The sequence below is a fragment of the Mytilus galloprovincialis genome, chromosome 11, assembly GCF_965363235.1.
Source record: "Mytilus galloprovincialis chromosome 11, xbMytGall1.hap1.1, whole genome shotgun sequence".
In the NCBI taxonomy this organism is placed as follows: Eukaryota; Metazoa; Mollusca; class Bivalvia; order Mytilida; family Mytilidae; genus Mytilus; species Mytilus galloprovincialis.
The window spans coordinates 65,010,459-65,037,470 of record NC_134848.1 but is presented as its reverse complement, the minus strand read 5'-3'; the positions used below and the strand labels follow the sequence as shown (position 1 = coordinate 65,037,470).

At 33.4% G+C, this 27,012-nt stretch overlaps 1 protein-coding gene and 2 long non-coding RNA genes across 4 annotated transcripts in view; 2 read left to right on the top strand and 1 right to left on the bottom strand.

The window, feature by feature from the left end:
* Positions 1–3,968: 3,968 nt before the first annotated feature.
* LOC143052617 (uncharacterized) lies at positions 3,969–16,214 on the bottom strand. Its single transcript, XR_012971181.1, has 2 exons — positions 16,037–16,214; positions 3,969–4,226 (listed from the first exon to the last, which is right to left on the bottom strand). It is a non-coding gene; the product is annotated as an uncharacterized LOC143052617 (long non-coding RNA).
* Positions 12,523–27,012, top strand: part of LOC143052614 (GTPase IMAP family member 9-like) — a 76,624-nt gene continuing 62,134 nt past the window's right edge. Inside the window, exons 1-2 of one of the 2 annotated variants that reach the window (XM_076225682.1) lie at positions 12,523–12,610; positions 16,075–16,137. In XM_076225682.1, the coding sequence (XP_076081797.1) occupies positions 16,077–16,137 (61 nt within the window). In that variant the 5' untranslated portion in view covers positions 12,523–12,610; positions 16,075–16,076. The remainder of the gene's footprint in view (positions 12,611–16,074; positions 16,138–27,012) is intronic. The other variant, XR_012971178.1, reaches the window with a different exon arrangement.
* On the top strand, positions 19,397–22,151 carry LOC143052613 (uncharacterized). The gene is made up of 3 exons (XR_012971177.1): positions 19,397–19,514; positions 20,330–20,393; positions 21,764–22,151. It is a non-coding gene; the product is annotated as an uncharacterized LOC143052613 (long non-coding RNA).

Here is a 27,012-nt window from a genome sequence, read left to right as displayed (position 1 = left end):
TGATTTTATATTACCAGATTCATTCATCGGTATAAGAATGTATGATGCAATGATATTATATTACCAGATTCATTCATCGGTATAAGAATGTATGACGCAATGATATTATATTACGAGATTCATTCATCGGTATTAAAATGTATGACGCAATTATATTATATTACCAGATTCATTCATCTGTATTAGAATGACGCAATGATATTATATTACCAGATTCATTCATCGGTATTAGAATGTATGACGTAATGATTTTATATAACCAGATTCATTTATCGGTATTAGAATGTAGCACGCAATGATTTTATATTACCAGATTCATTCATCGGTATGGGAATGTATGACGTAATGATTTTATATTACCAGATTCTTTAATCGGTATTAGAATGTATGACACAATGATTTTATATTACCAGATTCATTCATCGGTATTAGAATGTATGACGTAATGATTTGATATTACCAGATTCATTGATCGGTATTAGAAAGTATGACGCAATGATTTTATATTAACAGATTCATTTATCGGTATTATAATGTATGACGCAATGATTTAATATTAACAGACTCATTTATCGGTATTAGAATGTATGACGTAATGATTTTGCATTATCAGATTCATTTATCGGTATTAGAATGTATGACGCAATGATTTTATATTACCAGATTTATTCATCGGTATTAGAATGTATGACACAATGATTTTATATTACCAGATCAATTTATCGGTATTATAATGTATGACGCAATGATTTAATATTAACAGATTCATTTATCGGTATTAGAATGTATGACGTAATGATTTTGTATTATCAGATTCATTTATCGGTATTAGAATGTATGACGCAATGATTTTATATTACCAGATTTATTCATCGGTATTAGAATGTATGACGCAATGATTTTATATTACCAGATTCATTTATCGGTATTAGAATGTATGACGCAATGAGTTTATATTACCAGATTCATTCATCGGTATTAGAATGTATGACGCAATGATTTTATATTACCAGATTCATTCATCGGTATAAGAATATAAGATGCAATCGATATTACAACGAATAACACTCATTTTATATTTGCATATTCAGTCACCGATATCAGAATGTAGGACGGAGTGATTATATTTTAGTAAAGGAGTAGGTTCAGTAAGACCCCTTTTTGGCCCCAAATTATAGCAGTTTTACAAAATTGTGAGAACGTAATTTTTTAGCTATTTATTGGAAAGTCTCATGCTTCTGCTAGATAAATATGGACTGTTTTCGACAATACAATGCACATATATCGGGAACTAGCATCATTTTGTCATGTTAAATTAACTGAAATCTTCACAATTTTAGCATTTTAGTTCAATTTTAGATAGTTTCCTCTTAAATGAATGTGGTTGCATTCGTGTTCATTCATAATATTGAAATAGAAAATGTATTTGATGATAATACATACCATATATAAAGGTTGAGGATGAACACGGATGCGGCCACTTTCTTTTTTGACAAAAAAACATCTGAAAAGTGACGTTTTTTTGCATATTTGATAGATTTTTCATATTTTAGCTTGAATTGGAGCGATTTTAATGACTAAATCAGTTAAAATCTTTCACATTAACTAATCAAATCAATGGAAATAGACACTTAAGTGTTTCAAAAGTGTCCAAACTCTTTCGTTAGATGAACATGAAATTTGAGGCCAAAATCGGTCCTTACTGGACCTACTCCTTTACATTCATTATTGGCTATGTCTGTTTTACACTGCAGTTACATACTAATTGAGAGATCGTCCTCTATGATTTTCTTATGTAGACAAAATTTTACGTTAACATTTTATCTGTTCGTTGTTTCTCTCGTGAGTTCCTAGTTTATCCTTATCTATCAATGCTCCCCGTTTCTCGTAGTATTAAAATGTTATAAGCCCTTATTGAATTAAAATCCCGGAAAACTCCACTTCTAACATAGTACACATTGACTTCTGCATCGACAGGAACATTGTTTAAAATGTTGTTTGTGTAGACCATCTCACTTCAGCGTTGCTCTGCCATCGCACTTCGGCGTAACTATTAATAAGATAGCATATATCACCATCGCAATTCAGCGTGATCAAAAACTTTCGCCAAATGGGGAAATATATCTCATTTTGTTTCATTATTTACCCTTTTATTTCACGATTTTTGTTTACATGCTTTAGGTCAGCACGTATGTCAATCTTCATGAAATTCGGATTTCACTGGTTGACAAAACAGGAACCGGGAAAAGTGCAACAGGAAATACTATTTTAGGGCGGAGATGGTTTTCTTCAAAATAATCACCAAATTCAGTTACATCCGAAACAACAATGGGGAAAATGAGATAGAAAGGAAAAGTATTTACAATCGTAGATACTCCAGGATTATTTGACACTAAAATGATAGAAGATGGACTGAAATTAAAATTAATCAGGTGTTTTGGTATGTTGTCACCTGGACCGCATGTACTTAAAACACAAAGGTATACAGAAGAAAAAATAAAGACTACAAATCAAGTCATGGATCTTTTGAAAGAAAATCCCTACCGCCATATGGTTATATGCTTTACTGAGAAAGATGATTTAAATTTTGATGATGTACTGGTCATCTAGGAAATTTGATAAGTCGATGCCAAGGAAACGTTTTGTTTGTAAATAATCGTTAAACGCAGCCTCATGAAATCGATGATCAATGGAATCATATAAATACTTTTATTGAAAAAATTCAAAACCAGAATGATGGTTCTTATTACAGCAATGGATTATTTCAAGCAATAGAGGAAACCCTAGAAAAGAGAATACTGGTGGCGGCAAATACGGAATCGCCACAAGTAGCATTAGTAAATGAACTGCGTGCACTACTTCAATGGAATATTGCTGAGAATGACTCTACTGCGTCAGATCTTAATAACGTTTTAATCGATATTGCAAAATGGATGTGTGTCATTCAAAAAAGTTTTCATACCCTTATATATTCCCAAAGCAATAACCGAATATTTATGTTCGATATCATGAAAACGAAACAAGAAATAATGTAATCTAATATACACATACGTGAAAAGTAAAATATTTGCAATTTTCCACAGAAAATTAAAATTTGAAAATTTCTTTTTTATTTTGTGATAAATGCATATTGGCTACCTTGCTAAGATATTGTATTGACTATTGTCAAACTTGAGTAGGACACAATCTTTTTGAAATTTAAATCATGAAATCATAGTAGTTTATGTTTATAACGATCCTAGACCAACATATCGCAAGTACAATAATACACTGACACATTGAATGCATGATACAATCGATCAACCAAATCGTGATGGTGACAGTAAAACGTATGTTGTGTCGATTTTAGTCATTCCTCATCATTACTGAGTTGTAGCAGTGTTGTGTAAGGAGCGCATTAACGATGTTTCATTAAAAATAATTGCGGCGGTTTAAGTTCTAAGCGCGGAAATGAGATCTCCAGCATAAACCACCAGGCATAAACATACAAAATAGGTTCTTTCTATAGCTAATTGTGAACACAGCTGGCCTTTGCTAGTTTTGTATCTTTTTCTTAAATGTCGGATCATTTATGTTTAAGAGTTAAGCGTAACGTCATTTTCGCTTAAAAAGTGCATTATAGTTAAGGGGCCAGCTAAAGCCCGCCTCCGATGCAGTATTTTCTCGCTGTGTTGAAGACCAATTGGTGGCCTTGTGCTGTTTTCTGCTTTTTGCTCAGGTTTTTTATTCTTTGACACATTCCTCGTTTCCATTCTCAGTTTTATTTCAACAAAAAAAAAAACCAAAAAATCCAAGAAACAATATAAATGATAAGACAAGACTTAGAGTCTGCATATTGCGCATTTGGTCAAATAAATACAGCATAATTGAACACAGTTTCACCTTTTCATGCTGGTATCATCTGGCTCAACACCAGTGCAACTATCACATTGTCTTTCCCATATCTCAAGTCTATAGACAATTTAAAATTTAAAGTTATAAGTTTTATTACATATGTGCATGGGTGAATGTGTACGTGTATATGACAATTCAAAGTTTTAAGTTTTATTACACATGTGCATGGGCGAATGCGTACGTGTATATGACACAAATTCCATCATCGTTCGACCACAGATATCCCCTCTTCACAGTATACTGACTCGTCGTTGATCTTGACAGCTATTTCTGTACATCCCTGTACTATTACTTTACAATCATCTGGATGACCTATTATTCTCATACCAGTTCTGTAATATAAATTTACATTTTAACCTATTTATAAAAATCTTTATATAATACACTGTACTTCTTTACACTTTGGTGATTTGGTATCAGTAGTTGTCGTTTATTGCCGCATATCATAAGGCCTTTCACACATGACTATGTAGTATGTGTTTAACTCATTGTTGATTGTCGAACGGTGTCATTTGGTCTCTTCTGGATATTTGCCTCATTGGCAATCATACCACATCTAATAAAAAAAGATGTGCCAATGAGGCAAATCTTCAGAAGAGACCAAATGACAACGTTCGGCAGTCAACAATGAGTTAAAACCATACCACATGAAGGATACTTTGATTTGCAAACCACATCTTTGCTATTAAAAAGACTTATTGAACTAGTATGGTGAGTTTGTAAACTGTCTTATTTGTAAAAAAAAAAATCTATAGTTTTCAGTCTCGGATGAGTGTTCCTCAGGTCTTGTGCACAGTATAAAGTCGTTATTTATGACGTGATTTATGACCGCGCTGAAGTACGTCCATTATTCATAGTTCATTATTCAAAATTCAACATGAAATAGTTTATGTTATAAAAAATATAAAAAATTGACTGTGACACTATAGCTATATCCCGTATTTCTAAATTCGTCTTTTTGGTGTTATCTAACAAATATTCAAATAAATATCAGAAAAAATAAATAAAAACACTCCTTAAATTTTAATTTGATATATTTATATAGTTCCTAGTTTCGGAGGATAAACTAGTGGGCCTTCCTAACTATTTTTAACAGAAATTCCTTGGTTCAATGTATGGACGACCTGAATACCAAAACATATTTTTTTCAAAATTGAAATATTCCACGCGGTTTTTCTTTTTTTAATTTTCACTGGACCTTTGCTATTCTTCATCCTTTAATAAATTATGGATAAAACAAGTCGATTGTGCCGCAATGACCATTAGAGGGGTTACGGAGAACCTAAATGTCAAAAAACGCATGAAAATTAAGAAATAGCCAATTTTGAATAATGAAATGGATATTTTGAATAATAGAATGGACTGCTGCAACCCTTTAGCCCCTAGAAGAGCTTTCTTACAAATTGACGAAAGGTACGTATGCTTGACGAATCATACGTAAGACTCGTTTTAGGGATGCTTTATTTTGAAATATTTAAATAATACTCGTGGAACTTCGAACAATTATCGTGCATGCAACGACACTTATTACATTGGATTTTTCTTAGATATATTTAGGATTTCGGGACGTACGATAGGTTAGAATATGATTATTGATACCACCAGGTCGGAGGAGATAACACTACAAAATTTTCTAAATATAGAGTAGTCAGACGAAAAAAATGCCCCTAGAAGACTAAAAACCGGCCCCTCCCCTATGCCACTCTTCAATATTACAATGTTGCACTGTTTAACCTAAGAAAATGTCAAAGCAAATACATTGTCTTCTTCCCTAACAAAAACACAAATAAATCCTTGATTCAAAATTTGCAAAGCTCAAAATAATAAAATAAAAATGAAAAAAAAAAAGATGATCTTCCTACTATGCCATATGCTGGTGCTCGTTTCATAACTTTTGAATCATTGTCTCTCCCCTGGTAATATTCATTGCACCCCCCCCCCCCGCCCCCACCCTAAATGTGTATATATGATACACCGGAGCAATGGAACGGTTATTGTAGCGTATAACTAAGTTTTGCCTAGAGTCCTGAACATTCATGAAATATTAGCCACTGGACGATAAGTGACTGGCAACTTCGCGTCTATCTTCCAAACATGTGTACTGTTGAATCGTCATTATAAAATCCACAATATATATGGTGCAAAATTGTAGATTTATTTTCTTGATATACAAAGTCTTTTTTTTCTAGATTTATTCAACAATACTTTTTAAAAACATTGTAGCATCATTTTTTAGCAAATCTCGATATTCCACTTTGACAATTTGCTGAAAGTGTACTGAAACAAATAAAAATAAATGTGATTCGTGTCGTTAAATTTAGATTAACGTACTTCAATAATGTCATTGAAATGTAAATCGTGAAACTCGTGCTTAAAAAATTCCCGCGGAAATGTGTGTACTCGTGGTTTACGTAAGTAACGTATCGGACGTAAGTGTATTTGACACTATTTTTCTGTGTTTGATTATATTAAAATCGTGTATTATTTGCGATATTATAATTTTTTTAAATAAACTTGATTTAGAAAAGAATACTGTTTTACTGGATAAAACAAAGACTCTTTTAACTGTTATTGTAGAAAATGAAATATGTGCTCCCTTTACGTTCGTTCGTACCTTTCGTCAATTTGTAAGAAAGCTCTACTAACAGATATACCTGATACCTCATTCGAAAGCTTATTACGAGAGGAACAAAATGTTTATAGTCAATATGTTCCGCAACGAATATAAGAGGAGCAACGAAGGATTTAAGTGCCAGTCTGCCTAAGAATCAGGCAGTGGTGAAAACATGACCAAAAAACCCCACTCAATTTGACATTGATTTTAGTTCATAATATGTAGTTATGCACAAAAATGACATTCATTTCTGTTTTCTGCTCTGGTAATAGAAGATACAATTTGGTTGAAATGCACTAGAAATTAACGCATAAGGGGAGATAATTCTGTAATTTGCTATCATTCTAACCAATTTTCTAACCAAGTTATTTGATATTACCAGACACACACAAACGAAAGACTTATACTTTTTAACTCAGGATGATGGTTAGTATTAAATAGCATGATTAGCTCGGTGGGTTTTTTCTTATCATGTTTTAATTTTTACCTAAATTGCCTGATTCTTACAAAGACTGGCACTTAAATACCGAAATACGCTTGAACATTGAGAAAATTGCTTATTTTAATTAATGGAATGGACAGTTGCAACTCTTCAGTCCTTAATCAAGGCAAAATTTATACACCAAATTAAGCTAATTGATTGAGGAATAAACTGAGTATAAATGATATGTGCCGCAATGACCATTAGAGGAGTCACGGAGGACCTAAATGCCAAAATATGCATGAAAATTAAGAAATAGCCAATTTTGAATAATGAAATGGATATTTTGAATAATGGAATGGACTGCTGCGACCCTTTAGCCCCTGATAACAGATATACCTGATACCTCATTCGAATACTTATTACGAGAGGAGCAACATGTTTATAGTCAATATGTTCCGCAACGAATATTAGAGGAGTAGCGAAGGATTTAAATACCGATATACGCTTGAACATTGAGAAATAGCTTATTTTGAATAATTGAATGGACTGCTGCAACTCTTCAGTCCTTAATCAAGGCAAAATTTATACACCAAATTAAGCTAATTGATTGAGGAATAAACTGAGTATAAATGATATGTGCCGCAATGACCATTAGAGGAGTTGCTGAGGACCTAAATGTCAAAATACGCATGAAAATTAAGAAATAGCCAATTTTGAATAATGAAATGGATATTTTGAATAATGAAATGGACTGCTGCGACCCTTTAGCCCCTGATAACAGATATACCTGATACCTCATTCGAAAGCTTATTACGAGAGGAACAAAATATATATATAGTCAATATGTTCTGCAACGAATATTAGAGGAGTAACGAAGGATTTAAATACCGAAATACAATATACGCTTGAACATTGAGAAATAGCTTATTTTTGAATAATGGAATGGACAGCTGCAACCCTTCAGTCACTGATCCAGGCCAAATTTATACACCAAATTAAAGCTTATTTATTGAGGAATAAACTAAGTATAAATGATATGTGCCGCAATGACCATTAGAGGAGTTGCTGAGGACCTAAATGTCAAAATACGCATGAAAATTAAGAAATAGCCAATTTTGAATAATGAAATGGATATTTTGAATAATGGAAAGGACTGCTGCGACCTTTTATCCCCTAATAACAGATATACCTGATACCTCATTTGAAAGCTTATTACGAGAGGAGCAACATGTTTATAGTCAATATGTTCCGCAACGAATATTACAGGAGTAGCGAAGGATTTAAATACCGATATATGCTTGAACATTGAGAAATAGCTTATTTTGAATAATTGAATGGACTGCTGCAACTCTTCAGTCCTTAATCAAGGCAAAATTTATACACCAAATTAAAGCTTATTGATTGAGGAATAAACTGAGTATAAATGATATGTGCCGCAATGACCATTAGAGGAGTTGCTGAGGACCTAAATGTCAAAATACGCATGAAAATTAAGAAATAGCCAATTTTAAATAATGAAATGGACATTTTGAATAATGGAATGGACTGCTGCAACCCTTTAGCCCCTAATAACAGATCTACCTGATACCTCATTCGAAAACTTATTACGAGAGGAACAAAATTTATATAGTCAATATGTTCCGCAACGAATATTAGAGGAGTAACGAAGGATTTAAATACTGAAATACAATATACGCTTGAACATTGAGAAATAGCTTATTTTGAATAATGGAATGGACAGCTGCAACCCTTCAGTCACTAATCAAGGCAAAATTTATACACCAAATTAAAGCTTATTGATAGAGGAATAAACTGAGTATAAATGATATGTGCCGCAATGACCATTTAAGGGAATAAAGGGGAAGTTTATGCCAAAATACGCGTGAAAAATAAGAAACAGTCAATTTTGAATAATGAAATGGATATTTTGAATAATGGAATGGACTGCTAGGACCAGATCTAGCCTGTACCTCATTTGGAACCTTATAAAGAGAGGAACAAATTGTATATAGTCAATTTATTTCGCGTATTAACGAAGGACTTAAATATCGAAATATGTGTAAACATTTTAAGGGGAATTTCTGCTAGGACCGGACATAAAAATCCGAAAATCGTGCACGCTCCTTGACGAGGTTAAGAAGGCAAAACGTGGATGCCTGGGGTTGAAGGAAAAAAGTGTTGGAGGGGGTGGGGGGGGTCGTGGGAAAATGTATTTTTGTGGAAGAAAGAAAATACACCAAAACAAATCCACAGATAGAATAAGCAAAATGGTTTGTAAGATTACAAATATGTTTGATCAGAGGAAGAATATGGCGCAAGAGGTAGAAATTTTGGAAAATACTGATAAGAAAACTCTCAAATGGCGAGAAGTAGGTCAGGACTCGCCCTGAATTGTCAAAGACATTTAAGATGTTGCCACGAAGTGTTGGTTCGCAAAAATTATAAACTTGTGCTGGAAAGCAAAAAACATCCGCACTTGGGGATGTATAAGACTAAACAAGCACCTGACTAGGCGCACCGGGTATGATTACCACGACTTTTATATTTTTGATAAGGACGGTATGATTGGAAGTGTTCATTTATTTTATAGGAGTATACTGAAGAGGGGAATCTTTTTGAAGGGCTGTTAGCATCTAAATATAAGATCAGCCCGGCTTCGTCGTGGAATTAAGTAGAGTCCATACCCATCCGGGCGTTTGAGGATTTGAGGTAGAAACCTTTGCCACTTGGATTCACTGTGCAAACGCTTCAACACGTTTCTGGTACAATAAAGACCTTAAGGCCTTGTTGACGGCTACAACACCCAAACCATTCAAGCCTCCAACACCCAAGGCTGGTAGAATACAATTTACTCGAACCTACTTTTGCAAGGTTTTTCACGAGTTTTTGTAATGAAGGAACCTAAATTGGAACGAGTCTATAAAATCCATACATCCCAATGAAAAAGAAATATACTTTTCCATATTATTAGCGATACAATGCAGTTACTTTCCTTCAACTTTTCCAATAGCTTGCATAATCAAATGACTATCATACCCCCGAAGGTTATGAAATACCACTGGAATCCGACCTGTAAACTTGTAATTAATATTACAGCCATCATGAGCCGCCCCTCGAATTTTTCCGGTCATGTGACAATGATCTCGAACTCTTATGTCTGCTAGTTCTTTTTTACATATGTGACAAAGAGTTGGCTTCTTACACAGAAGACTTTTAATCGCCAAATAGTCGATTTAGATTTTTAATCCAGCAGAAATGTGATTTTTTGCTATCTGATATCATAAGTAAATTTGCATGTTGTATATATCGAAGTTTTGTAACATGTATAGGGAATACATCACCCTTGTGGAATCCAAAGACATATATATATAATTAATTGATATTTCGTTCTGTTTTTCGAACTTTTGAATGTCGCCCAATTTCGCAAGAAATATGATGTTTTCAAAATATTCAATCTGGATACGTGTTCCATGTACTTCCAAACCCGCTCTCCATCACGTTTCGCTGGGTACATTGCAGCCAGAATTTACCACATAAAACATGTGTTGTCTTTACATTGACTATTGCATGTTTAAATCTGAGTTTGAATGGAAGTGGAATATAATTTGATTCTTTTAGTGGTCTGTAACGTGCCATGTGTATGGTAAGATCTACTACTTTGTCCATCGTCCAATTACTCCCTTGTCTCTGGTATTCAATGAAAGACGTATACATCTTTTTTATAGACTTCTTCAATCCCTCATCTATATCCTCCAATTTTAAACTGGTCTGGCATTTCCCCCGGATATGTGGCTCTGCAGTGTCTATATTATCTAATTTTCGCCTGCTGATATTAAGTTTCATGGATAGATGCCACTTCAATCCACCTCTTTCTTTAATTTTACGTTTGATAACACCTTTAACATCATCATATTGGCTTTTCAAGAATTACATTGGATCGAATTTATTCAATCCGTTTGCATCGATCGTATGTGTTTCAACGGTTCCATTGAGTGCTTTGAAGTTGCATGGATCCGTCTTTTCATTTGTTTCTATACTAGTCGTAGTAACACCACCACCATTTTGGACTGGTTGTTTATCATGGTTTCGCTTATGACGTTGGAAGTTGTCTTTTCTTGAAAATACCATATCGCAGGTGGCGCAATGCCATTTCATTCCAGTATGAACCGATCTCTTATGGCACATTAAACTCACTTTATGGGAAAACGATTTTCCGCATACACCACATTTGATTGGAGATTTTGCCATCTTGATTTTTTTTCGACGCTTGTTCCAATTTTTTTTTTTTTTTTGCCTAAAAAGTGAAAGTGTGCTTAATATTGTTAAAGCATTTTTATTTTTATTTTTATTAGTTATCATAATATGATACGGACAACCAGCCATTATTCATATCAAAGGAGTCTATCGCCACTGGTACTCGCCCACGGGTCGGAAAAACAACTCCTCAGTCTACCGACCGTATGGGTTTCCAGTTTTGATACTGATATGAATAACAATCTGATTGATATTCAAGAATGTTTGACTAAGGCTTTCGCCAAAGTAGTCACCGCCCGTCAACATTTCCGTCACTGGAAACAGAGCTGCTCTCGCAGTTAAGCAGGACTGCAAAGGTTTTGGTCGGAGAGGTCTTCCTGACTATAGCGGGGCATGCCACATGACACTTCCTCTCCATTGTTAGCTAAATGACACTGCCCTAAGTCAGTACACCTTACCAGTGCAGGAGACTACTTCAAATTTTCGAGAATTTTAATTAAAATAAAGCTCCTCCCCTTTCTTTTTCTTAAGATAGGCATCTGTCAATTCAATTTATTTGTTATTCGTAAAATTAGTTAAATACCATCATATACCATTTAATGGCTCTAGAATAAATTTAACATGGATGTTCTGGAATGTTCTATGAAAAATCACCCCCCTAAAATTATGCCAAGGAGACCCCCTACTGAAATAAAAAAAAGTTCCATGTTGAAGCAGACATGTGTCTCTTGATATTCATAGAAGTGATCATAATTCAATCTATTCTACAAACAATAGCAAATTTAAGAAATGTAAAAAAAAATTGACCCCACCCATCTTTGAGCCCCCTAATTATGCCAAGATGACACTATGGTATCATGGACATTGGGTTCTGTAACCCCCCATGATGCAGACACATACCCAGAAAAAATATAAAGTTTCCATCCTCTACTGCTTCCAAGAAAATGGTTCCACAGTCTAAGGGGTCAGAAAGAGAAGAATAAGAATAATAATATTAAGAAACGGGACAAAAACATAAATCCCAAAACATAAAGTTTATCAAAACATAATATTACTTTAAGTTTCAGGACAGCCTAATAAAAAAAGGTTGAAATAGTCATTTGATAAGAACTACTTGACATATTAATGGTCATTCACCCATGCACTTAATCACACCAGGTTATTGAGGGTAACACACATGAAATGTCTTGTTTATCAGTCTCATTTTATATTAAAAGGATTTTAGTTTAAAAGTGAATATAATCGAGGAAATAATAAAATAAGTTTTCAATTGAGGAAATAATAAAATAATTTTTCAATTGAGGAAATAATAGAATAATTTTTCAATTGAGGAAATAATAAAACAAGTTTTCAATTTATACTATATATTATGTGATAAACGGAGGGAGTATAGTTGGATATTAAACAAAAGACGTAGTATATCAGTATGTATCATCAAACATATTAAAATTACATAATTGACAAATTTCATCTTTAAAAGAATAATACTATTTAATTCAATAATAATATGATTTACTTCTTTCGAAAGACTGCATAACTATGTTTATAATATTTTCATTATGGCGTCTATTTCAAATCAGATTATTGACAAGTCTAAACTTGACTAAATAGTACGAAAAAGATAAGTTATCGCAATCTTTCAGTGATTTAGCAATTATGTTTCAAATTCAAGATTAAAAACTTTAAAAAAAATTTCACCCCATAAATATTAGATATAAATACTAATTAGTGCCAATAATATATAACAATTTACTTTTTTAAATAAGATCGACGCGATTTTTCAATATGGCGGATGTATTGACACGTATCAACATGTTAAATGTCACTACGTACAATAATGGACAAGTTTAAACACGCTTTCAATATTGATTTAATAATCATGTTATCACATATTAAATAGCCGTAGGTGAATAAATATTATGTAATTCCAGAGACATAATACAATAATGATCTGTTAATACTAAGGTGGGGTTTTCCTGTATGTCTATTATTAGACTGGGGATTTTCATCAAATTTACAATATACCGATCAACAATTTTGAAATCACACAGTTACAAGTTAAAAATTGACAATTTACGAAATAAGCATTTTCAAATTACAAATATGCAAGTTATAAATCGACAATTTACGCTTTAAGAATTTTGAAATTACACAGTTACAAGTTACGAATTGACAAGTTACGAATTTAGAATTTTGACCCCGTTGGCTTTCCATATTACAGCGGCACACATTTTTATCTCTTTTACAACGAATCGATAGTGAAAATGATGCAAATAATGATAAAACAAAAATGTTTCAATTGCATGTTGTACTTTGTATATGAAGCTGTTCCACAAAACACGCATCGTTTTGAGGTTGTATGATATTCTTGGATATTTTATTTTGTTTTTCTATTGGTTCCCACATATGAACTCGATATTATTGGTCGTAAAGGCATGACTTTGGAATGTTATCAATATGAATTCACTCAAAATAGCGGCCAAATTGAGGAGTGAATTGTGGGGTAGTACACAATGTTAGTATAAGTATAAAAGAGGGGCGAGAGATACCAGAGAGAAAGTCAAACTCATAGATCGAAAATGCACTGGCAACGCCATGGCTGACAATGAAAAAACAAACAGACAATTAAGAGTACACGAGACACAACAAAGAAAACTAAAGAGTAAGCAATAGGACCCCAACATCTAATTGTCTTATTATCGTAAACTTGAAGAGGATCGGGACAAAACAAACTGCGAAAATATTCAATTTAGCCACAAATATTAACCTTTGAAAAAAATAGTTCATATGAGTATGTCTTTACGGCATAAATTATTAATAATCTTCATAGTAAAGTGGTACAGTATTTTTGTATAATTGTGAATAATCATAATACACTTAAGTTCAAGTATAACACAAATACATGCTCAAAAGTATTTATTTTAGAATTTTCACATCACTAAGACATACGTTATATGACAAAAAAATGCTAAAAAGTAAACATTAACTTCAGAATTGACATGTGGAACATATGTCAAAGAGATAACAACCCGACCAATCAGCAGATAACAGCCGAAGGCCACGAATGGGTCTTAACTCTTAAATTTAGCGAGAAAATCCCACAACCGGAAGTGGGCCTCAGTTGACCACTTAATACTAGTTCAATAAAAATGAATGTCATACTCCAGTCAACGTTATTCTACTCCACAACCTTAATTAAAAAAGAAAACATAACAGACTAGTGAAGGCAAGAGGCTTTTGACATGAGACAGGTGCGGTATGTTTCAGTAAATGAACTAATTATCTAATTACCGTCATTTAACTTTTGATAAAGTATATAGCATACGACCAAAAACCATTATTTCTTTATGATTTAAAAACGAATCAACAATAAAACAAAGTTGATGTAACATTTATATTATAGCAATCCATTTAGTATACCCGATGTATGTGTATCCCTTGTATGAATAAGGGATCAGATTGTTCTACAGTTAACCATAAACAGAAATTGGTATTCATGAATTCTAACGTCCTTCAAACGCTTAGAGTACACACCCGTGCTAAAATATGAAAATATTACTTGGGTTGTTCCGATCGTACTCCCACGTCATATGTTTTTTTTTATGAAGGAATTACTCGACGTCATAGAACTATGATGTTACAATATAAGCGTTTTACGGGAAAATACACGCTTGTGAAACCTAAAATCATCACAAACAAGGAAACGTGAACAAACGATGCTAAAATGCGTTATATAAGCCATTTTTGTATACTTATAAGACATATAAGTACAATTGTCATTTAGATTCATCCAAACCTATCTAAATATTTTAGTTTAAATAGTTTAAGCATGTCATTTATTCAGTTTACTCCATTCTTTTACGTCCATTTCACAGTGCATTTATTTATGAGAACGGCAAATCATGCCTTCACCTTCGATCTAAAACAATTGCCGTATTTGTCCTATTAGAATCGAATAATTCATGGGGGCCTGAATATATAGTAATTTTACCACGGGTTGTCCGTTTATGCCGATATTTTAACCCTCGCTATCGCCTAGGGTAAAATATTTGTCATAAAGGGACAACCCCGTGGTAAAATCACGATATATTCAAGCCCCCTTGAATTATTTCTTAAGTATGTTTGCAAAAAATATTCTACCGATTTTATTTGTTCGAGTTAACTTGTTTTTATCATTGACCTTTTGTTTCCGCAACATATTGAACATGTGAACATGACAGACGGACTGCATTGTTAGATAACTACATGGTTATGATTCTTATGTGCATTCTACATTAGTAGTTTGATTGAAAGGCACGCTTGATAATCTATAGTAAGAATTTGTTTATTTTTCTTCAATTTTCTTCGACATCTTATTCATAAAAAACCCATAAAATTGACTTGTGTATACAAATATGTTCATTACTGAACGTTAATTTTCTTTGTTGACCCGAAAAATGAAATAGATATAAATTGTATTTTACCAAAAAGGAACAAAGAGACATAAACTAAATTGGATTCTTTATTTTCCATGGGAAACAAGTATCAATGTTTGTGGATTAGTGAAAAGTTTTACCGCCACCAAAGCTTTAACGAAGTATTAATTTACTGTATCGAAAAATAATAATAAAAAACAATATCCCATAAAATTATTTTTTTCTGAATCAATGAAATTTGTTATTATCGATAATATATGAATATACGAATCCACAGTAAACCAACTCTTGATTTAATTTATACAAGCTAGTCATTCAACTAATAAATAACAGTTTGTGTTAAATATTTAATTTCTGTGAGTCCTGTTACATGATATTTAAATAATTCTGTATATTTGTACATATAATTATATATATTTATGATTAATAACTTACGATTCTTATATAATTCTACATTCATATAATACTTCCAGATATGGCATGCAGCAAACTATCTTATGTGGATGTCAAAAGCGATAAACATTCTTCATCTTCGGGTAAGATTTATTTCACTAGGTGCTTTCTTTCTCATAAATATCATCTCGAGTGCAATTGTACTAGTGTTATGTGATTAGGTAGGTTTTCAACTTTAATGCGTGTGGTGTCTCCGTGTAGCCCGTATACAATGGTATAGTTTTATATCCTTTTTATATACTAATGTTCATGAATAATCTCTTTAGTGAAAGATTGCATCTTGCACCAAATGTAACCAGGTTCAAGGACGGAATTAAATGTTTCGTCTACATGTTAAAGATGTCTATTTAAACGACATAAATAAATAACCCAAAAAGTACATGTATGAAATATGATAAACTGGTTCGTTTCTATACAACCATACAACCAATACTCTCAAAGTGCATATATTATAAATACAAATTGGATCAACTCAATTATAAAACAAGTCAGGATTAGTTGCTACATTATGTCCAATAATATTACGTTAATCATTCATAGATTCATGAATGCACTATTTGTTACTACTTGTATAATAGATATAGGAAGTGGGATATGAGTGCCAATGAGACAACTCTCCATTCAAGTCACACTTTATTAAAGTAAACCATTATATCTCAAGGTACGGTCTTTAACACGGTGCCTTGGCTGCCACCGAACAGCAAGCTATAAAATGCCCCAAAAATTACTAGTGTTAAACAATTCAAACGGGAAAACCAATGGTCTAATCCATATATAAAAAAAACGAGAAACAAGAAACACTTATGAACCACATCAACAAACGACAGCTTTTGAACATCAGATGCGAACAATTGCAGCGGGAATAAATGTTTTTATGGTACCAAACTTTCTTCCTGATCTGAAACAATTGTGTAACACCACAACACAGAGAAACACAGTATAAAATATTTTTACTCAATCAAAAAAAAGTTGTATTATAGATGAACATCAACTGAACGAATAAACTTGATCTGTGATACAATTTAACATACAGGTAACTACTATTCACAAGACACAAACAATACATATACTGAACTAAAAGTAAATGGACAAACACGGATACTACAGTAAACTAAACTACATTGAAAACACTGATATTATCATGTATATGAAACAAAGGTCTATCTCTCTATGATATATTACTTCTCTGATATCATAAAAATACTTCTAAAAAATAAACGGCGGGAATGTAAAGGAACTAAAATTTGATAAAATATTCAAAATGTCGGTCCAGGAAGTTTGTTTTTTAAACATACAAGGTGTGTTTTAAGTCAGCAAAAGCCCAAATATCTGTCTATTCCTAAGTAAAAATGGTTGTTACTAGTGTAAATCGGATTGCAGGAATTATTTCTTTTTCATTATGGGGAATGGTTGAAATCCCGGTAACCTGTTTAACCCCGCCACATTTTGTATTTATGTGATTGCCCTAAGTCAGGAGCCATTAGTTAAATAGTTGTCGTATGTTGCTGGTTTACAAATTTGGTTTTCGTTCACTTTTTGTCCATAAGTTTTAAGGGCATTATGTTTATCGCGGGAATTCTTTTACATTTATCATTTTGTGGCATTCTATAGCTGTTCCAGGCGATTTGGTGCCAATATAAAACGGTAGTACGAGTTCATTCCTGGCTAAGGAAGAACACAAATTTGTTTCCGCAAAGTTTGAGTTTTTACATTTTTGGACTGATATTCTCAATGCTCTTCAACTTTTTACTTGTTTGGCTTTATAAATATTTTGATATGAGCGTCACTGATGAGTCTTATGTAGACGAAACGCGCGTCTGGCGTACTAAATTATAATCCTGGTAACTTTGATAACTATTCATAAGAATTTTATCAAAAAAAATGAGAAAGCTAATTTACAGATCTAACATTGTTAATGTTTAGACGAGTTGCATATACAGAATGTACACAGCCATGTATCACCTTTACTGCGGGTGATCCGATGGATAAATCTGTTGTAGAGTTGTCACTGGTTCAGACGTACTTATAAATATAATTATTTCTGTGTATGTATTTAAACAAAACGTATTTGACTAACAGGTCAAACTACTGATGTTCCTAAAGCCTGCTGACTGCCATTTAGGATTTCCTAAACAATTAATCACAAGGTGTCCAAAATGGATCTCAATATCTAATTAATACCAAATAGAAAACAATAAACTTGCGGCAAAGATTATAAACCATAACATGAGGTGCTAATTGTTTTACACCATATCCGAATTTTGACAATTAATGTCTCTTCAGTGATTTTAGGGATCGAAAAGTATTTGGAAGGCCATTTAATTTAACTCAATTTAGGATAGATTCTTGAATTCTAAAGAATCAAAATAGGATGAACGGATTAAATTAACCGGAGGGAAAATATAATACAAGCCAAAACGAAATAAATATAATTTCCCGTTTGAATGGTTTTACACATTCATGTTATTTTTCGGGCCCTTTATATCTTTCTGATCATTGTGAGCCAATTAATTATGGTGAAGGCCGTTCCTTGACCTATAATGGTTTACTTTTATAAATAGTTAATTAGATGGAGAGTTGTCTCATTGGCACTCATACCACATCTCCTATATATATCTACTGAATTAAAAACAACGTTCAAACAATGATTGCGTTGGATAAAAACCGCAATGTTTATACGTGTGCATGTAACAAATTTCGTTGTGGTGGGGTCTAAATACAACATTTTTAAAAAGATCAAACGAGTGAAAAAAAGTAATTTTTAACAAAGCACATTTGACTAACAGGTCGAACAACTGATGTTCTTAAACCTCGCTAACTGTCATTGATGATTGCCAAAAAATTAATCACAAGGTGTAACATATGGATCTCAATATTATTTATAAGTTTGCCTATTCAAATATAGCGCATTTAAACATTGGCACAAGCTTGATTGTAATGAACCATAACATATGGAAGCGCATATGGTACACCCCTTGTAAAGTTATTTTGTTGCTAATAAGTCGGAATTATTAGTCAAGTTGTGTGTTATAAGCTGGAATCTTATCATCAAGTTGAAGTCAAGTTGTCGGAATGATGTAGAAAAATTGTTGTACAATGTCGACTTGCTGATATAAATATAATGGCATAGTAATAAGAAGTCGACACGTTGAATTCAACTTATTAATTGATTAAGTCGACAACTTGTTTATTTGATATTAAATCATCATGTTCAAGTCAACTTGTCGGAATGATGTAGATAAAGTTCTTATTACAATGTCGACTTGCTAATATAAATGTAAATGACATAAAATAAGAAGTCGACTTGTTTATTAATTAAGTCAACTTGCTTATTTGATGTTAACTTTATTCGTTCTCACGGTCAGATTCCCACGGTCCGTATTTTACTTCCTGTGCTGACACATTAAAGATGGAGATCGACAGCAACAACATCAGCGGGAGCAGTGGAAACGAGTCATAAGTAAGTTTATATTTGTTTTCTTTGGAGACTTAGCGTTATATTTTAATATGAAGCAATACTGAACACAAAATGAAAAAGATCATAGGGAGAAAAAACGTTATTGTTTGAATGAAAGGGCATTGAAAAGTTACAGTTTAACGTGACCTGTGATAAGATCTAGAGTAAGACGTCTGCTATTATTAAAGATATATTCTACTTAAAGGGTTTCACCCCTCTCCCCACCATCCCATCACAAGTACACTACCCGTTCTGTACGACTGTCAATGAAAAATGGAAAAAAACTGAATGGTCCCTCCCTTTCGCCTTTCAGAGTCCTTTGTAGATCAATCTCCATGACTCATTTAATTCATAACAGCTAAACAAAAAAAAAAATTAGTAATCTAAACAAATAATTTGATTCACAACTAGCAGGGTGGATCTTGTCATTTATAAGGGTTGGGTATGGGGATAAAACTTTCTTGTATAGTTTTTATAATGTTTTTCTTCATTTAGACTAATCAGCTCCATCTTCGTGGAAAGTATGAAAAAGGTTTAATACTGTATTGTGATTTATTTTTTGTAAAAACTGCACCTTAAACGGCCAAAAGCCCACGATAAAGGGGAGTTCCAACTATATGTCCCCATTCAATTGCATTGATCTTCCAAATAAATGTAAAAAAGGGTTCCAACCCCGGACCCCCTGGATTCGCCACTAATGCCAGGTAGAAAAGCATGATGCGAAACGAAATATGTGTTCACTTTATTTTGATATTGACCGATTAGAAGATTTTGCTATTCATTAAACATTTCAATTGAAGAAATATCGTCCATTTCAGCTGCTTGGTCACCTGCCCGTCTAATAAATGGTCAAAGACTATGGAATCAAGCAATATTTTAAAGGTAATGTTGAAAGTAAAACAAAGAAATATGTTGCTGACATCGAACATCAAATCAACACACTTTGGCTTAAAAACAAACAAAATTTTTCAAAACTTTCTTGTATAGTTTTTATAATGTTTTTCTTCATTTAGACTAATCAGCTCCATCTTCGTGGAAAGTATGAAAAAGGTTTAATACTGTATTGTGATTTATTTTTTGTAAAAACTGCACCTTAAACGGCCAAAAATTACAAAAAATAAAGGATTACCAAAATAGGAAAAATGAGCACACATTTACACGGCTCTAGCGAAAAATATAGTGAACCATGATATAAAGTTTTCTTCATATTTTGTCTAGCATGCGCAGTAAAAGCGAGACATGTAGGTACGGTTTTACAGGCGACGGTGAATATATGGCGTTAACATTGCAACCAAGTTTGCTGTTCATGTCTTTATCTCGTGAAGCATAACGAGTAAGGTTCTTATATTTAGGATGCAGATTTCCTACATATTGTTCTTGCCAGTCAGTCATGTGCCATTTATCTTTGACCTATTTTAAATGCTTGAATGACCCTGAAGAACTCTAATAGTCAATTTTGCAACCGAGTTTACTGCTTAAGTCCATATCTCAAGAAATAGAAGTCTAAGGTTGATAATATTTGGCATTAACGTCTCCAACTACAAGGGGATGATAGTCTGAAGTGTAATTTTAGCTTTGACTTAGGTTGATGATATTAGACAAGGAGGTGCCCCACTACCAGGGGATGTCATTTTGATACCTGTAATTTGATCTTGGCCTTGTTTTTATGGTTGATTGACTTTGACAATATGCGACCAAATTTTATAAATTAGTCAATGATTGATAAAGAACTAGATATCATGTTTAAGGAGGCATGATGTTACAACAAATTTAGCAAAAATTGAAACATATTTTTTTCATAACAAATTTTATTCATTAGGTACACTATTCGTTGTTTCTTTAAGATATGGTACAAAAATCAACCAAACAAAATAAATTCGTTTAGGCATCAGATGACTTTTAAAATGTTTATTCGATTGCAATATGCTGGAAGAAGATATGTCCTCTTGTTTGAAAATGAAAACATGTTCAAATGTAAAAATATCATATGCTTATACCTGATACCTATAACGGGTAAATTTAAAAATGAAATATGTTATAAATATCGCCATGAAGATTTATTTTGGATTGTCAAAACTTACTGTGTATTTTTCCATTTCGTATTCCATTAAATGTGAAGGCGCAGCGCATTTCCTAGTAGTTTTATAGTAAGCTGATGACGTCACAGTGAACACCCTATTTAGATATCAAGCCAATCGGATTTTTCATTTTATCATTACATCATACGTGTAATTTCTATCTTTATGTTTCAGTTACTCTGTTGTCTCCTTTGTGTTGCTGATCATGACGTTACAGGAATACCTTACCCAGGCGATGATGCTTCTGTGCCTGAACTAGTCCAATACTATCATCAATTATGCTACACGTCCCTTCAAATATGTGGATTTCTCTTGTTTGTTCACGGAACATTCATGAGTTGTTCCATGTTAAAAAGACTTAAGAGAAGATTAAATATCAGACGGCGTAACAACCAGTCGCCATTACCTACAGTTGTAAGGACAATCCTGGCTTTACACCGTAATGGCCTGTCTAATGTTGGATACAGGTATATGTGGAGGACTCTGAACATAGGCTTTGGACTTTGCGTCACACAATCAAGAGCAAGGCTTTGCTTAAGAACAATAGACCAACAGGGTGTACTTAACAGATCGCATCGAGTTCTTCGAAGGAGAGTGTACTACAATAGAGGACCAAACTATCTGATTCATGTCGATGGTTACGATAAATCAAAACCCTACGGCATAGCTATACATGGGGCAATCGATGGATACTCTCGTAAACTTTTATGGTTGATAGCAAGTCCCTCCAACAATAACCCCAGATATGTCGGTTACTGGTATCTTAATTGGATCAAACAAAGAAAGATGCTTCCAAGGGTTGTTCGATCGGATGCAGGAACAGAAAACGTCATAATGAGGGATTTACAAAGATCGTTGCGACATAATCAAAACGATGAAATGTCGGGACAAAATTCTTTTCTCGTCGGCAGATCTGTTGCAAATCAAAGAATAGAAAGGCTTTGGGGTACACTAAAAACGAGTTTCACCCAGTTTTGGAGAAACCGTTTCCAGGATTTCCAAGACACTGGACTTCTTAATGTATCGTGTCCAGTACATAAAGAATGTGTTCGATTTTGTTTCCTCTCCGTTATCCAACATCAATTGGACATGTTTGCTGAGAACTGGAACTCACATAGAATAAGAAGACAACGTGCTGAAGTTGTAACACCAAGTGGTATTCCAAATATGTTATACTATCAGCCAGAGATCTTTGGTGGAAGAGACTGTTCATTTCCTTTACCATGTAACTTACAAACAATTGACAATCTCATAGAGGAATATACAGAGAACTTTCCAGAGCATGGCTGTAGCAATGAATTTATTAACATTGTCGAGTTGCTTACTGGAAACAGACGAGATCAGTTTCCCATCATCACATCATACGATGACGCAGAGCTATTGTTTCGGACATTGATTGCTGCCTTACCGAATTGAACATTTGCTATACATTTTTTATACAATAATGATTTTGCATAAACATTTTTTTAGAAATTAATTATATATATAATATAAGTAGGTTTGATATTTGGTTTTACCATACAAGAATTAAATCAAACAAAATTACTAGGAGTTACTATATACTGTTTCTTGGTCTAGATTTTTTGTTGTTGATTATGGTAAATATAAAAGAAAATACTCTCTACGCCTAGTGCAGCATGATACGATCACATTTATCAAGGGAACAAACAGTAGGGCAAGTGTTGACACAAAGCTCATGCCTGATTTGTAACGCCTGGTCTCGGCACAAAAAAGTTTGCCAATGGGATATGATATTCCTATGTTGATCGCATTCGTTTGAATGGTTTTGTTTCTACTTTCTTGTACTCAAGGATCTAGTTTAATGACAAACTTTTTGCGCCAATATTTTAGGATATGAAACAAAAGACTATTAAGAGGCTGTATCGCTCACATCAACCGTGGCTACATAAGCCAGCCCAATTTAGACCCCGATATAATAGGTATGTTCCCCGTTATTGCCCATCAACGATGGATATAGCACTGCCTGAAAAGTGTTCATACAAAAACAAATGTTATCCAGTTTGGTCTCAGTAGTTTTGTTTAAGATCTTTGATCCCCCTGGCCCTCAGCTCAGGGTCCAATGTTAAACTATGTTGTTAGTAATTCCTGCAATCTTGGGTTATAGTCTTGAACCTACCAGACATAGTTTGCCTGTGCATTTTAAAAGATCATTGTGACCAAGTTTCATTGTAATTTGCACTGTACTTTTAGAAAATATCTTTCAATAAATTTCGCCATATTGTATAATCTCAACTACGTTCGTCACTGGCAATCAAGTTGGATTGTACCCTGTCCTGCCGAACACAATTTTGCTAGAAGGCCATCCAATGATAAGTTTTGCTTCAATTTGCTTAGTAGTTTCTAAGTAGAAGATCTTTCTATGCATTTCCAAATAAGATGCACTTACACTACGTTTTCCGCGGGCGGCCATCTACGATTGGAGACATACCTGACAGATATATTTATTGTAAGGATTTACTAGTAGTTTGTTTGCAATTAGTTCTATAAATTCTGTGTAAAAATGTGCTCCGTAGAGCGTAGCAAGTAACGACCGTATAAAGGGTACATTCGGGTAAGTGTTGACACAAAGTAAATGTAGACATATTAAATTGCTAGACTCCATCCAATTCAATCGCCCCGAAAGGGCCAATCACATCTCTAGACCCGATTTGGGCCTCTTGTTTGTTGGAAACGATAAACTAAAAACTTAGAAAATTAAGTAAAACACAATGTATGAAATCTACAAAATAAAAATATAAATCTATAAAGTATACACATGTCGAACAACATTTTTCGTTTCATCAAGTTGAAGCATTTTCAGTCTAGATCCTTTTTGGTACTCTTCTTTTTCAAAACCTCCAACAAATTACATAATCCATTAAAATACCTTCATATGATTTCTGTTCCAAACATCTTCATCAAAATCGGACAAAAAAATTGATTTCCAATTTGTTCTTGGTTCACCCCTTTTGGCCTTGTGTTTCTCAAAAACGGTAAATTCAACATCAAATATTTAAAACTATCTCCTACAGGGTCCAATGTGAAATCGTTGTTCCCCTCGGAGGCCTTGGATCAAACCAAAACCGGCCGAAAACAATTTGCAAAGGGAACTAGGTTTTGTTCCAATTGGTTGTTTTGAGCAACTGTTTAACTATGTTCCCGCTATGCCAGATCGTTTAAAAAGAATCAATACAAGAACCAATGTAAACAAGTTTGGTTCCAATTGACCTATAATTGTTAATGTTTGTGTCATTTTGGTCTTTTGTGGATAGTTGTCTCATTGGCAATCATACCACATCTTCTTTTTTATAAGTAAGTTCAGAGAAGATATGTGAATGCATTTCATACAAGTGTGGCAGTTAGTAGATAGATATAGGAAGATGTGGTGTGAGTGCCAATGAGACAACTCTCCATCCAAATAACAATTTAAAAAGTAAACCATTATAGGTTAAAGTACGGCCTTCAACACGGAGCCTTGGCTCACACCGAACAACAAGCTATAAAGGGCCCCAAAATTACTAGTGTAAAACCATTCAAACGGGAAAACCAACGGTCTAATCTATATAAACAAAACGAGAAACACGTATATATTACATAAACAAACGACAACTACTGTACATCAGATTCCTGACTTAGGACAGGTGCAAACATTTGCAGCGAGTTTCTGATTTAGGTCTGGCATATCTGGAAAGTACATGTAGGATGAAAACAATTTTAAAACTAGATCATCATTGCTGAGTGTTATCCATGCCCGCCGTCATTTTACACCAAATTTATGAAATTTTGGAAGTCTTTTCGAATATTCTCTAGAAAATCTTCAATGGGTTTTTAAATTTTTATTGTAAATATACACACTGCAGTTTAATATTCATAGATCAGTAAAAAAAATATATTGTACTCTTGCATCCAATCACGGCGTTTCTAAGTTGACTTCCTTCATCTGCCTTGGGTACACAAAAGGCCAACCTAATGTTGGGGAAATGTAATATATTGTAGTACCGGTTTCCCTTTAAATGATGTTTTAATTTTATTTTTTTTTTTATTTTTTTTTTACAAAACTTTGGAATTTGCCCAACAAATTTTGCATGCAGTATCACAATAATAATGATTTGTCCTCTGAAACGTCAAATATTACTTTTGAATCATATATTTTCTTGTTTTCCAAAAACAAATGCGTTAAATTTCCATCTTAGAAACTGCCAACTTTAAGTTTGAGAGTTTTACTCGAGGATGGTATTAAATTTATGTCTTCATCAGTCCAATGATCCTTGATTATATGTGCATCGAAAATTTTAATAAAAAGAGTCAATAAATAACAAAATGATTTTGGTTTTGGGATTTAAAGGTGACTTCTAACACCGTACATTGAGGTGTATACCCAATTAAAAGTGCTAAAATACAAAAATGTGACCACAAAACTTTTTATGAACAGAAAGAAATTTAAATCTATATACTAGTCTATCATTTAAAACAATTTGCAGCCGTGTTTTATTCCGGAACTGTTATATTATAAAAAAGAAGATGTGGTATGATTGCCAATGAGGCAACTATAAATATCCACAAAAATGACCCAAACATTAACAACTATAGGTCATCGTACGGCCTTCAACAATGAGCAAAGCCCATACCGCATAGTCAGCTATAAAAGGCCACGATAAGACCGGTAAAACAATTCAAACGAGAAAACTAACGGCCTTATTTATGTAAAAAAAAAATGAACATTAAACTGTTAACTAAGCGTCTCTTTTGAGATCAGTTGCAGTACTGTAATGCCAATTATATAAAGAGGCACAGCCTGGACACTGTGTTATGTCTGGACGACCTGATCACTATAAGGCATCAGCCACATTTTATAGCTGGGTCCTAATAAACCAATACATAACGGAACATACAAAATGCGTTTACAAAGAAAGATACAAGAATAACAGATACTAATAACATCTGTTTCATTGTTAATTTTGACTCAATCAGTGCCCAGATGAAGTATAAAGTCAAGTATATTCAACTTTTTAAAATGAATACTTGAATGTTATGATAACCCAAGTCAAAGTGGACAGCAGTTTATTAGCATTCACAGTTCTAACTAATGACAGCAGTTCATTAGCATTCACAGTTGACAAATTCAAGGCAATGGCTAGTTTGCATAATAGGCATTTCATAGCAGTTTATTTAGCCTTCACAATTATTAGCAGGTTTTTGTGACGAAAATTTTAAATGAGATACATGTACCCAAAAAAACTGATGTCAGCACTGAATATTCATGAGAACTGGTATACTAACAGCTATCAATAATGCATATTCATACAAAGTGCTAAGTTGATTTTCTAAGCTGTACATCAGAGAAACAGATTTCACCACTAATAACTCGTGTATAACAATATTTCTCCATTCTCCACAGTAAAATTAAAAAAAAACTAAGAAAG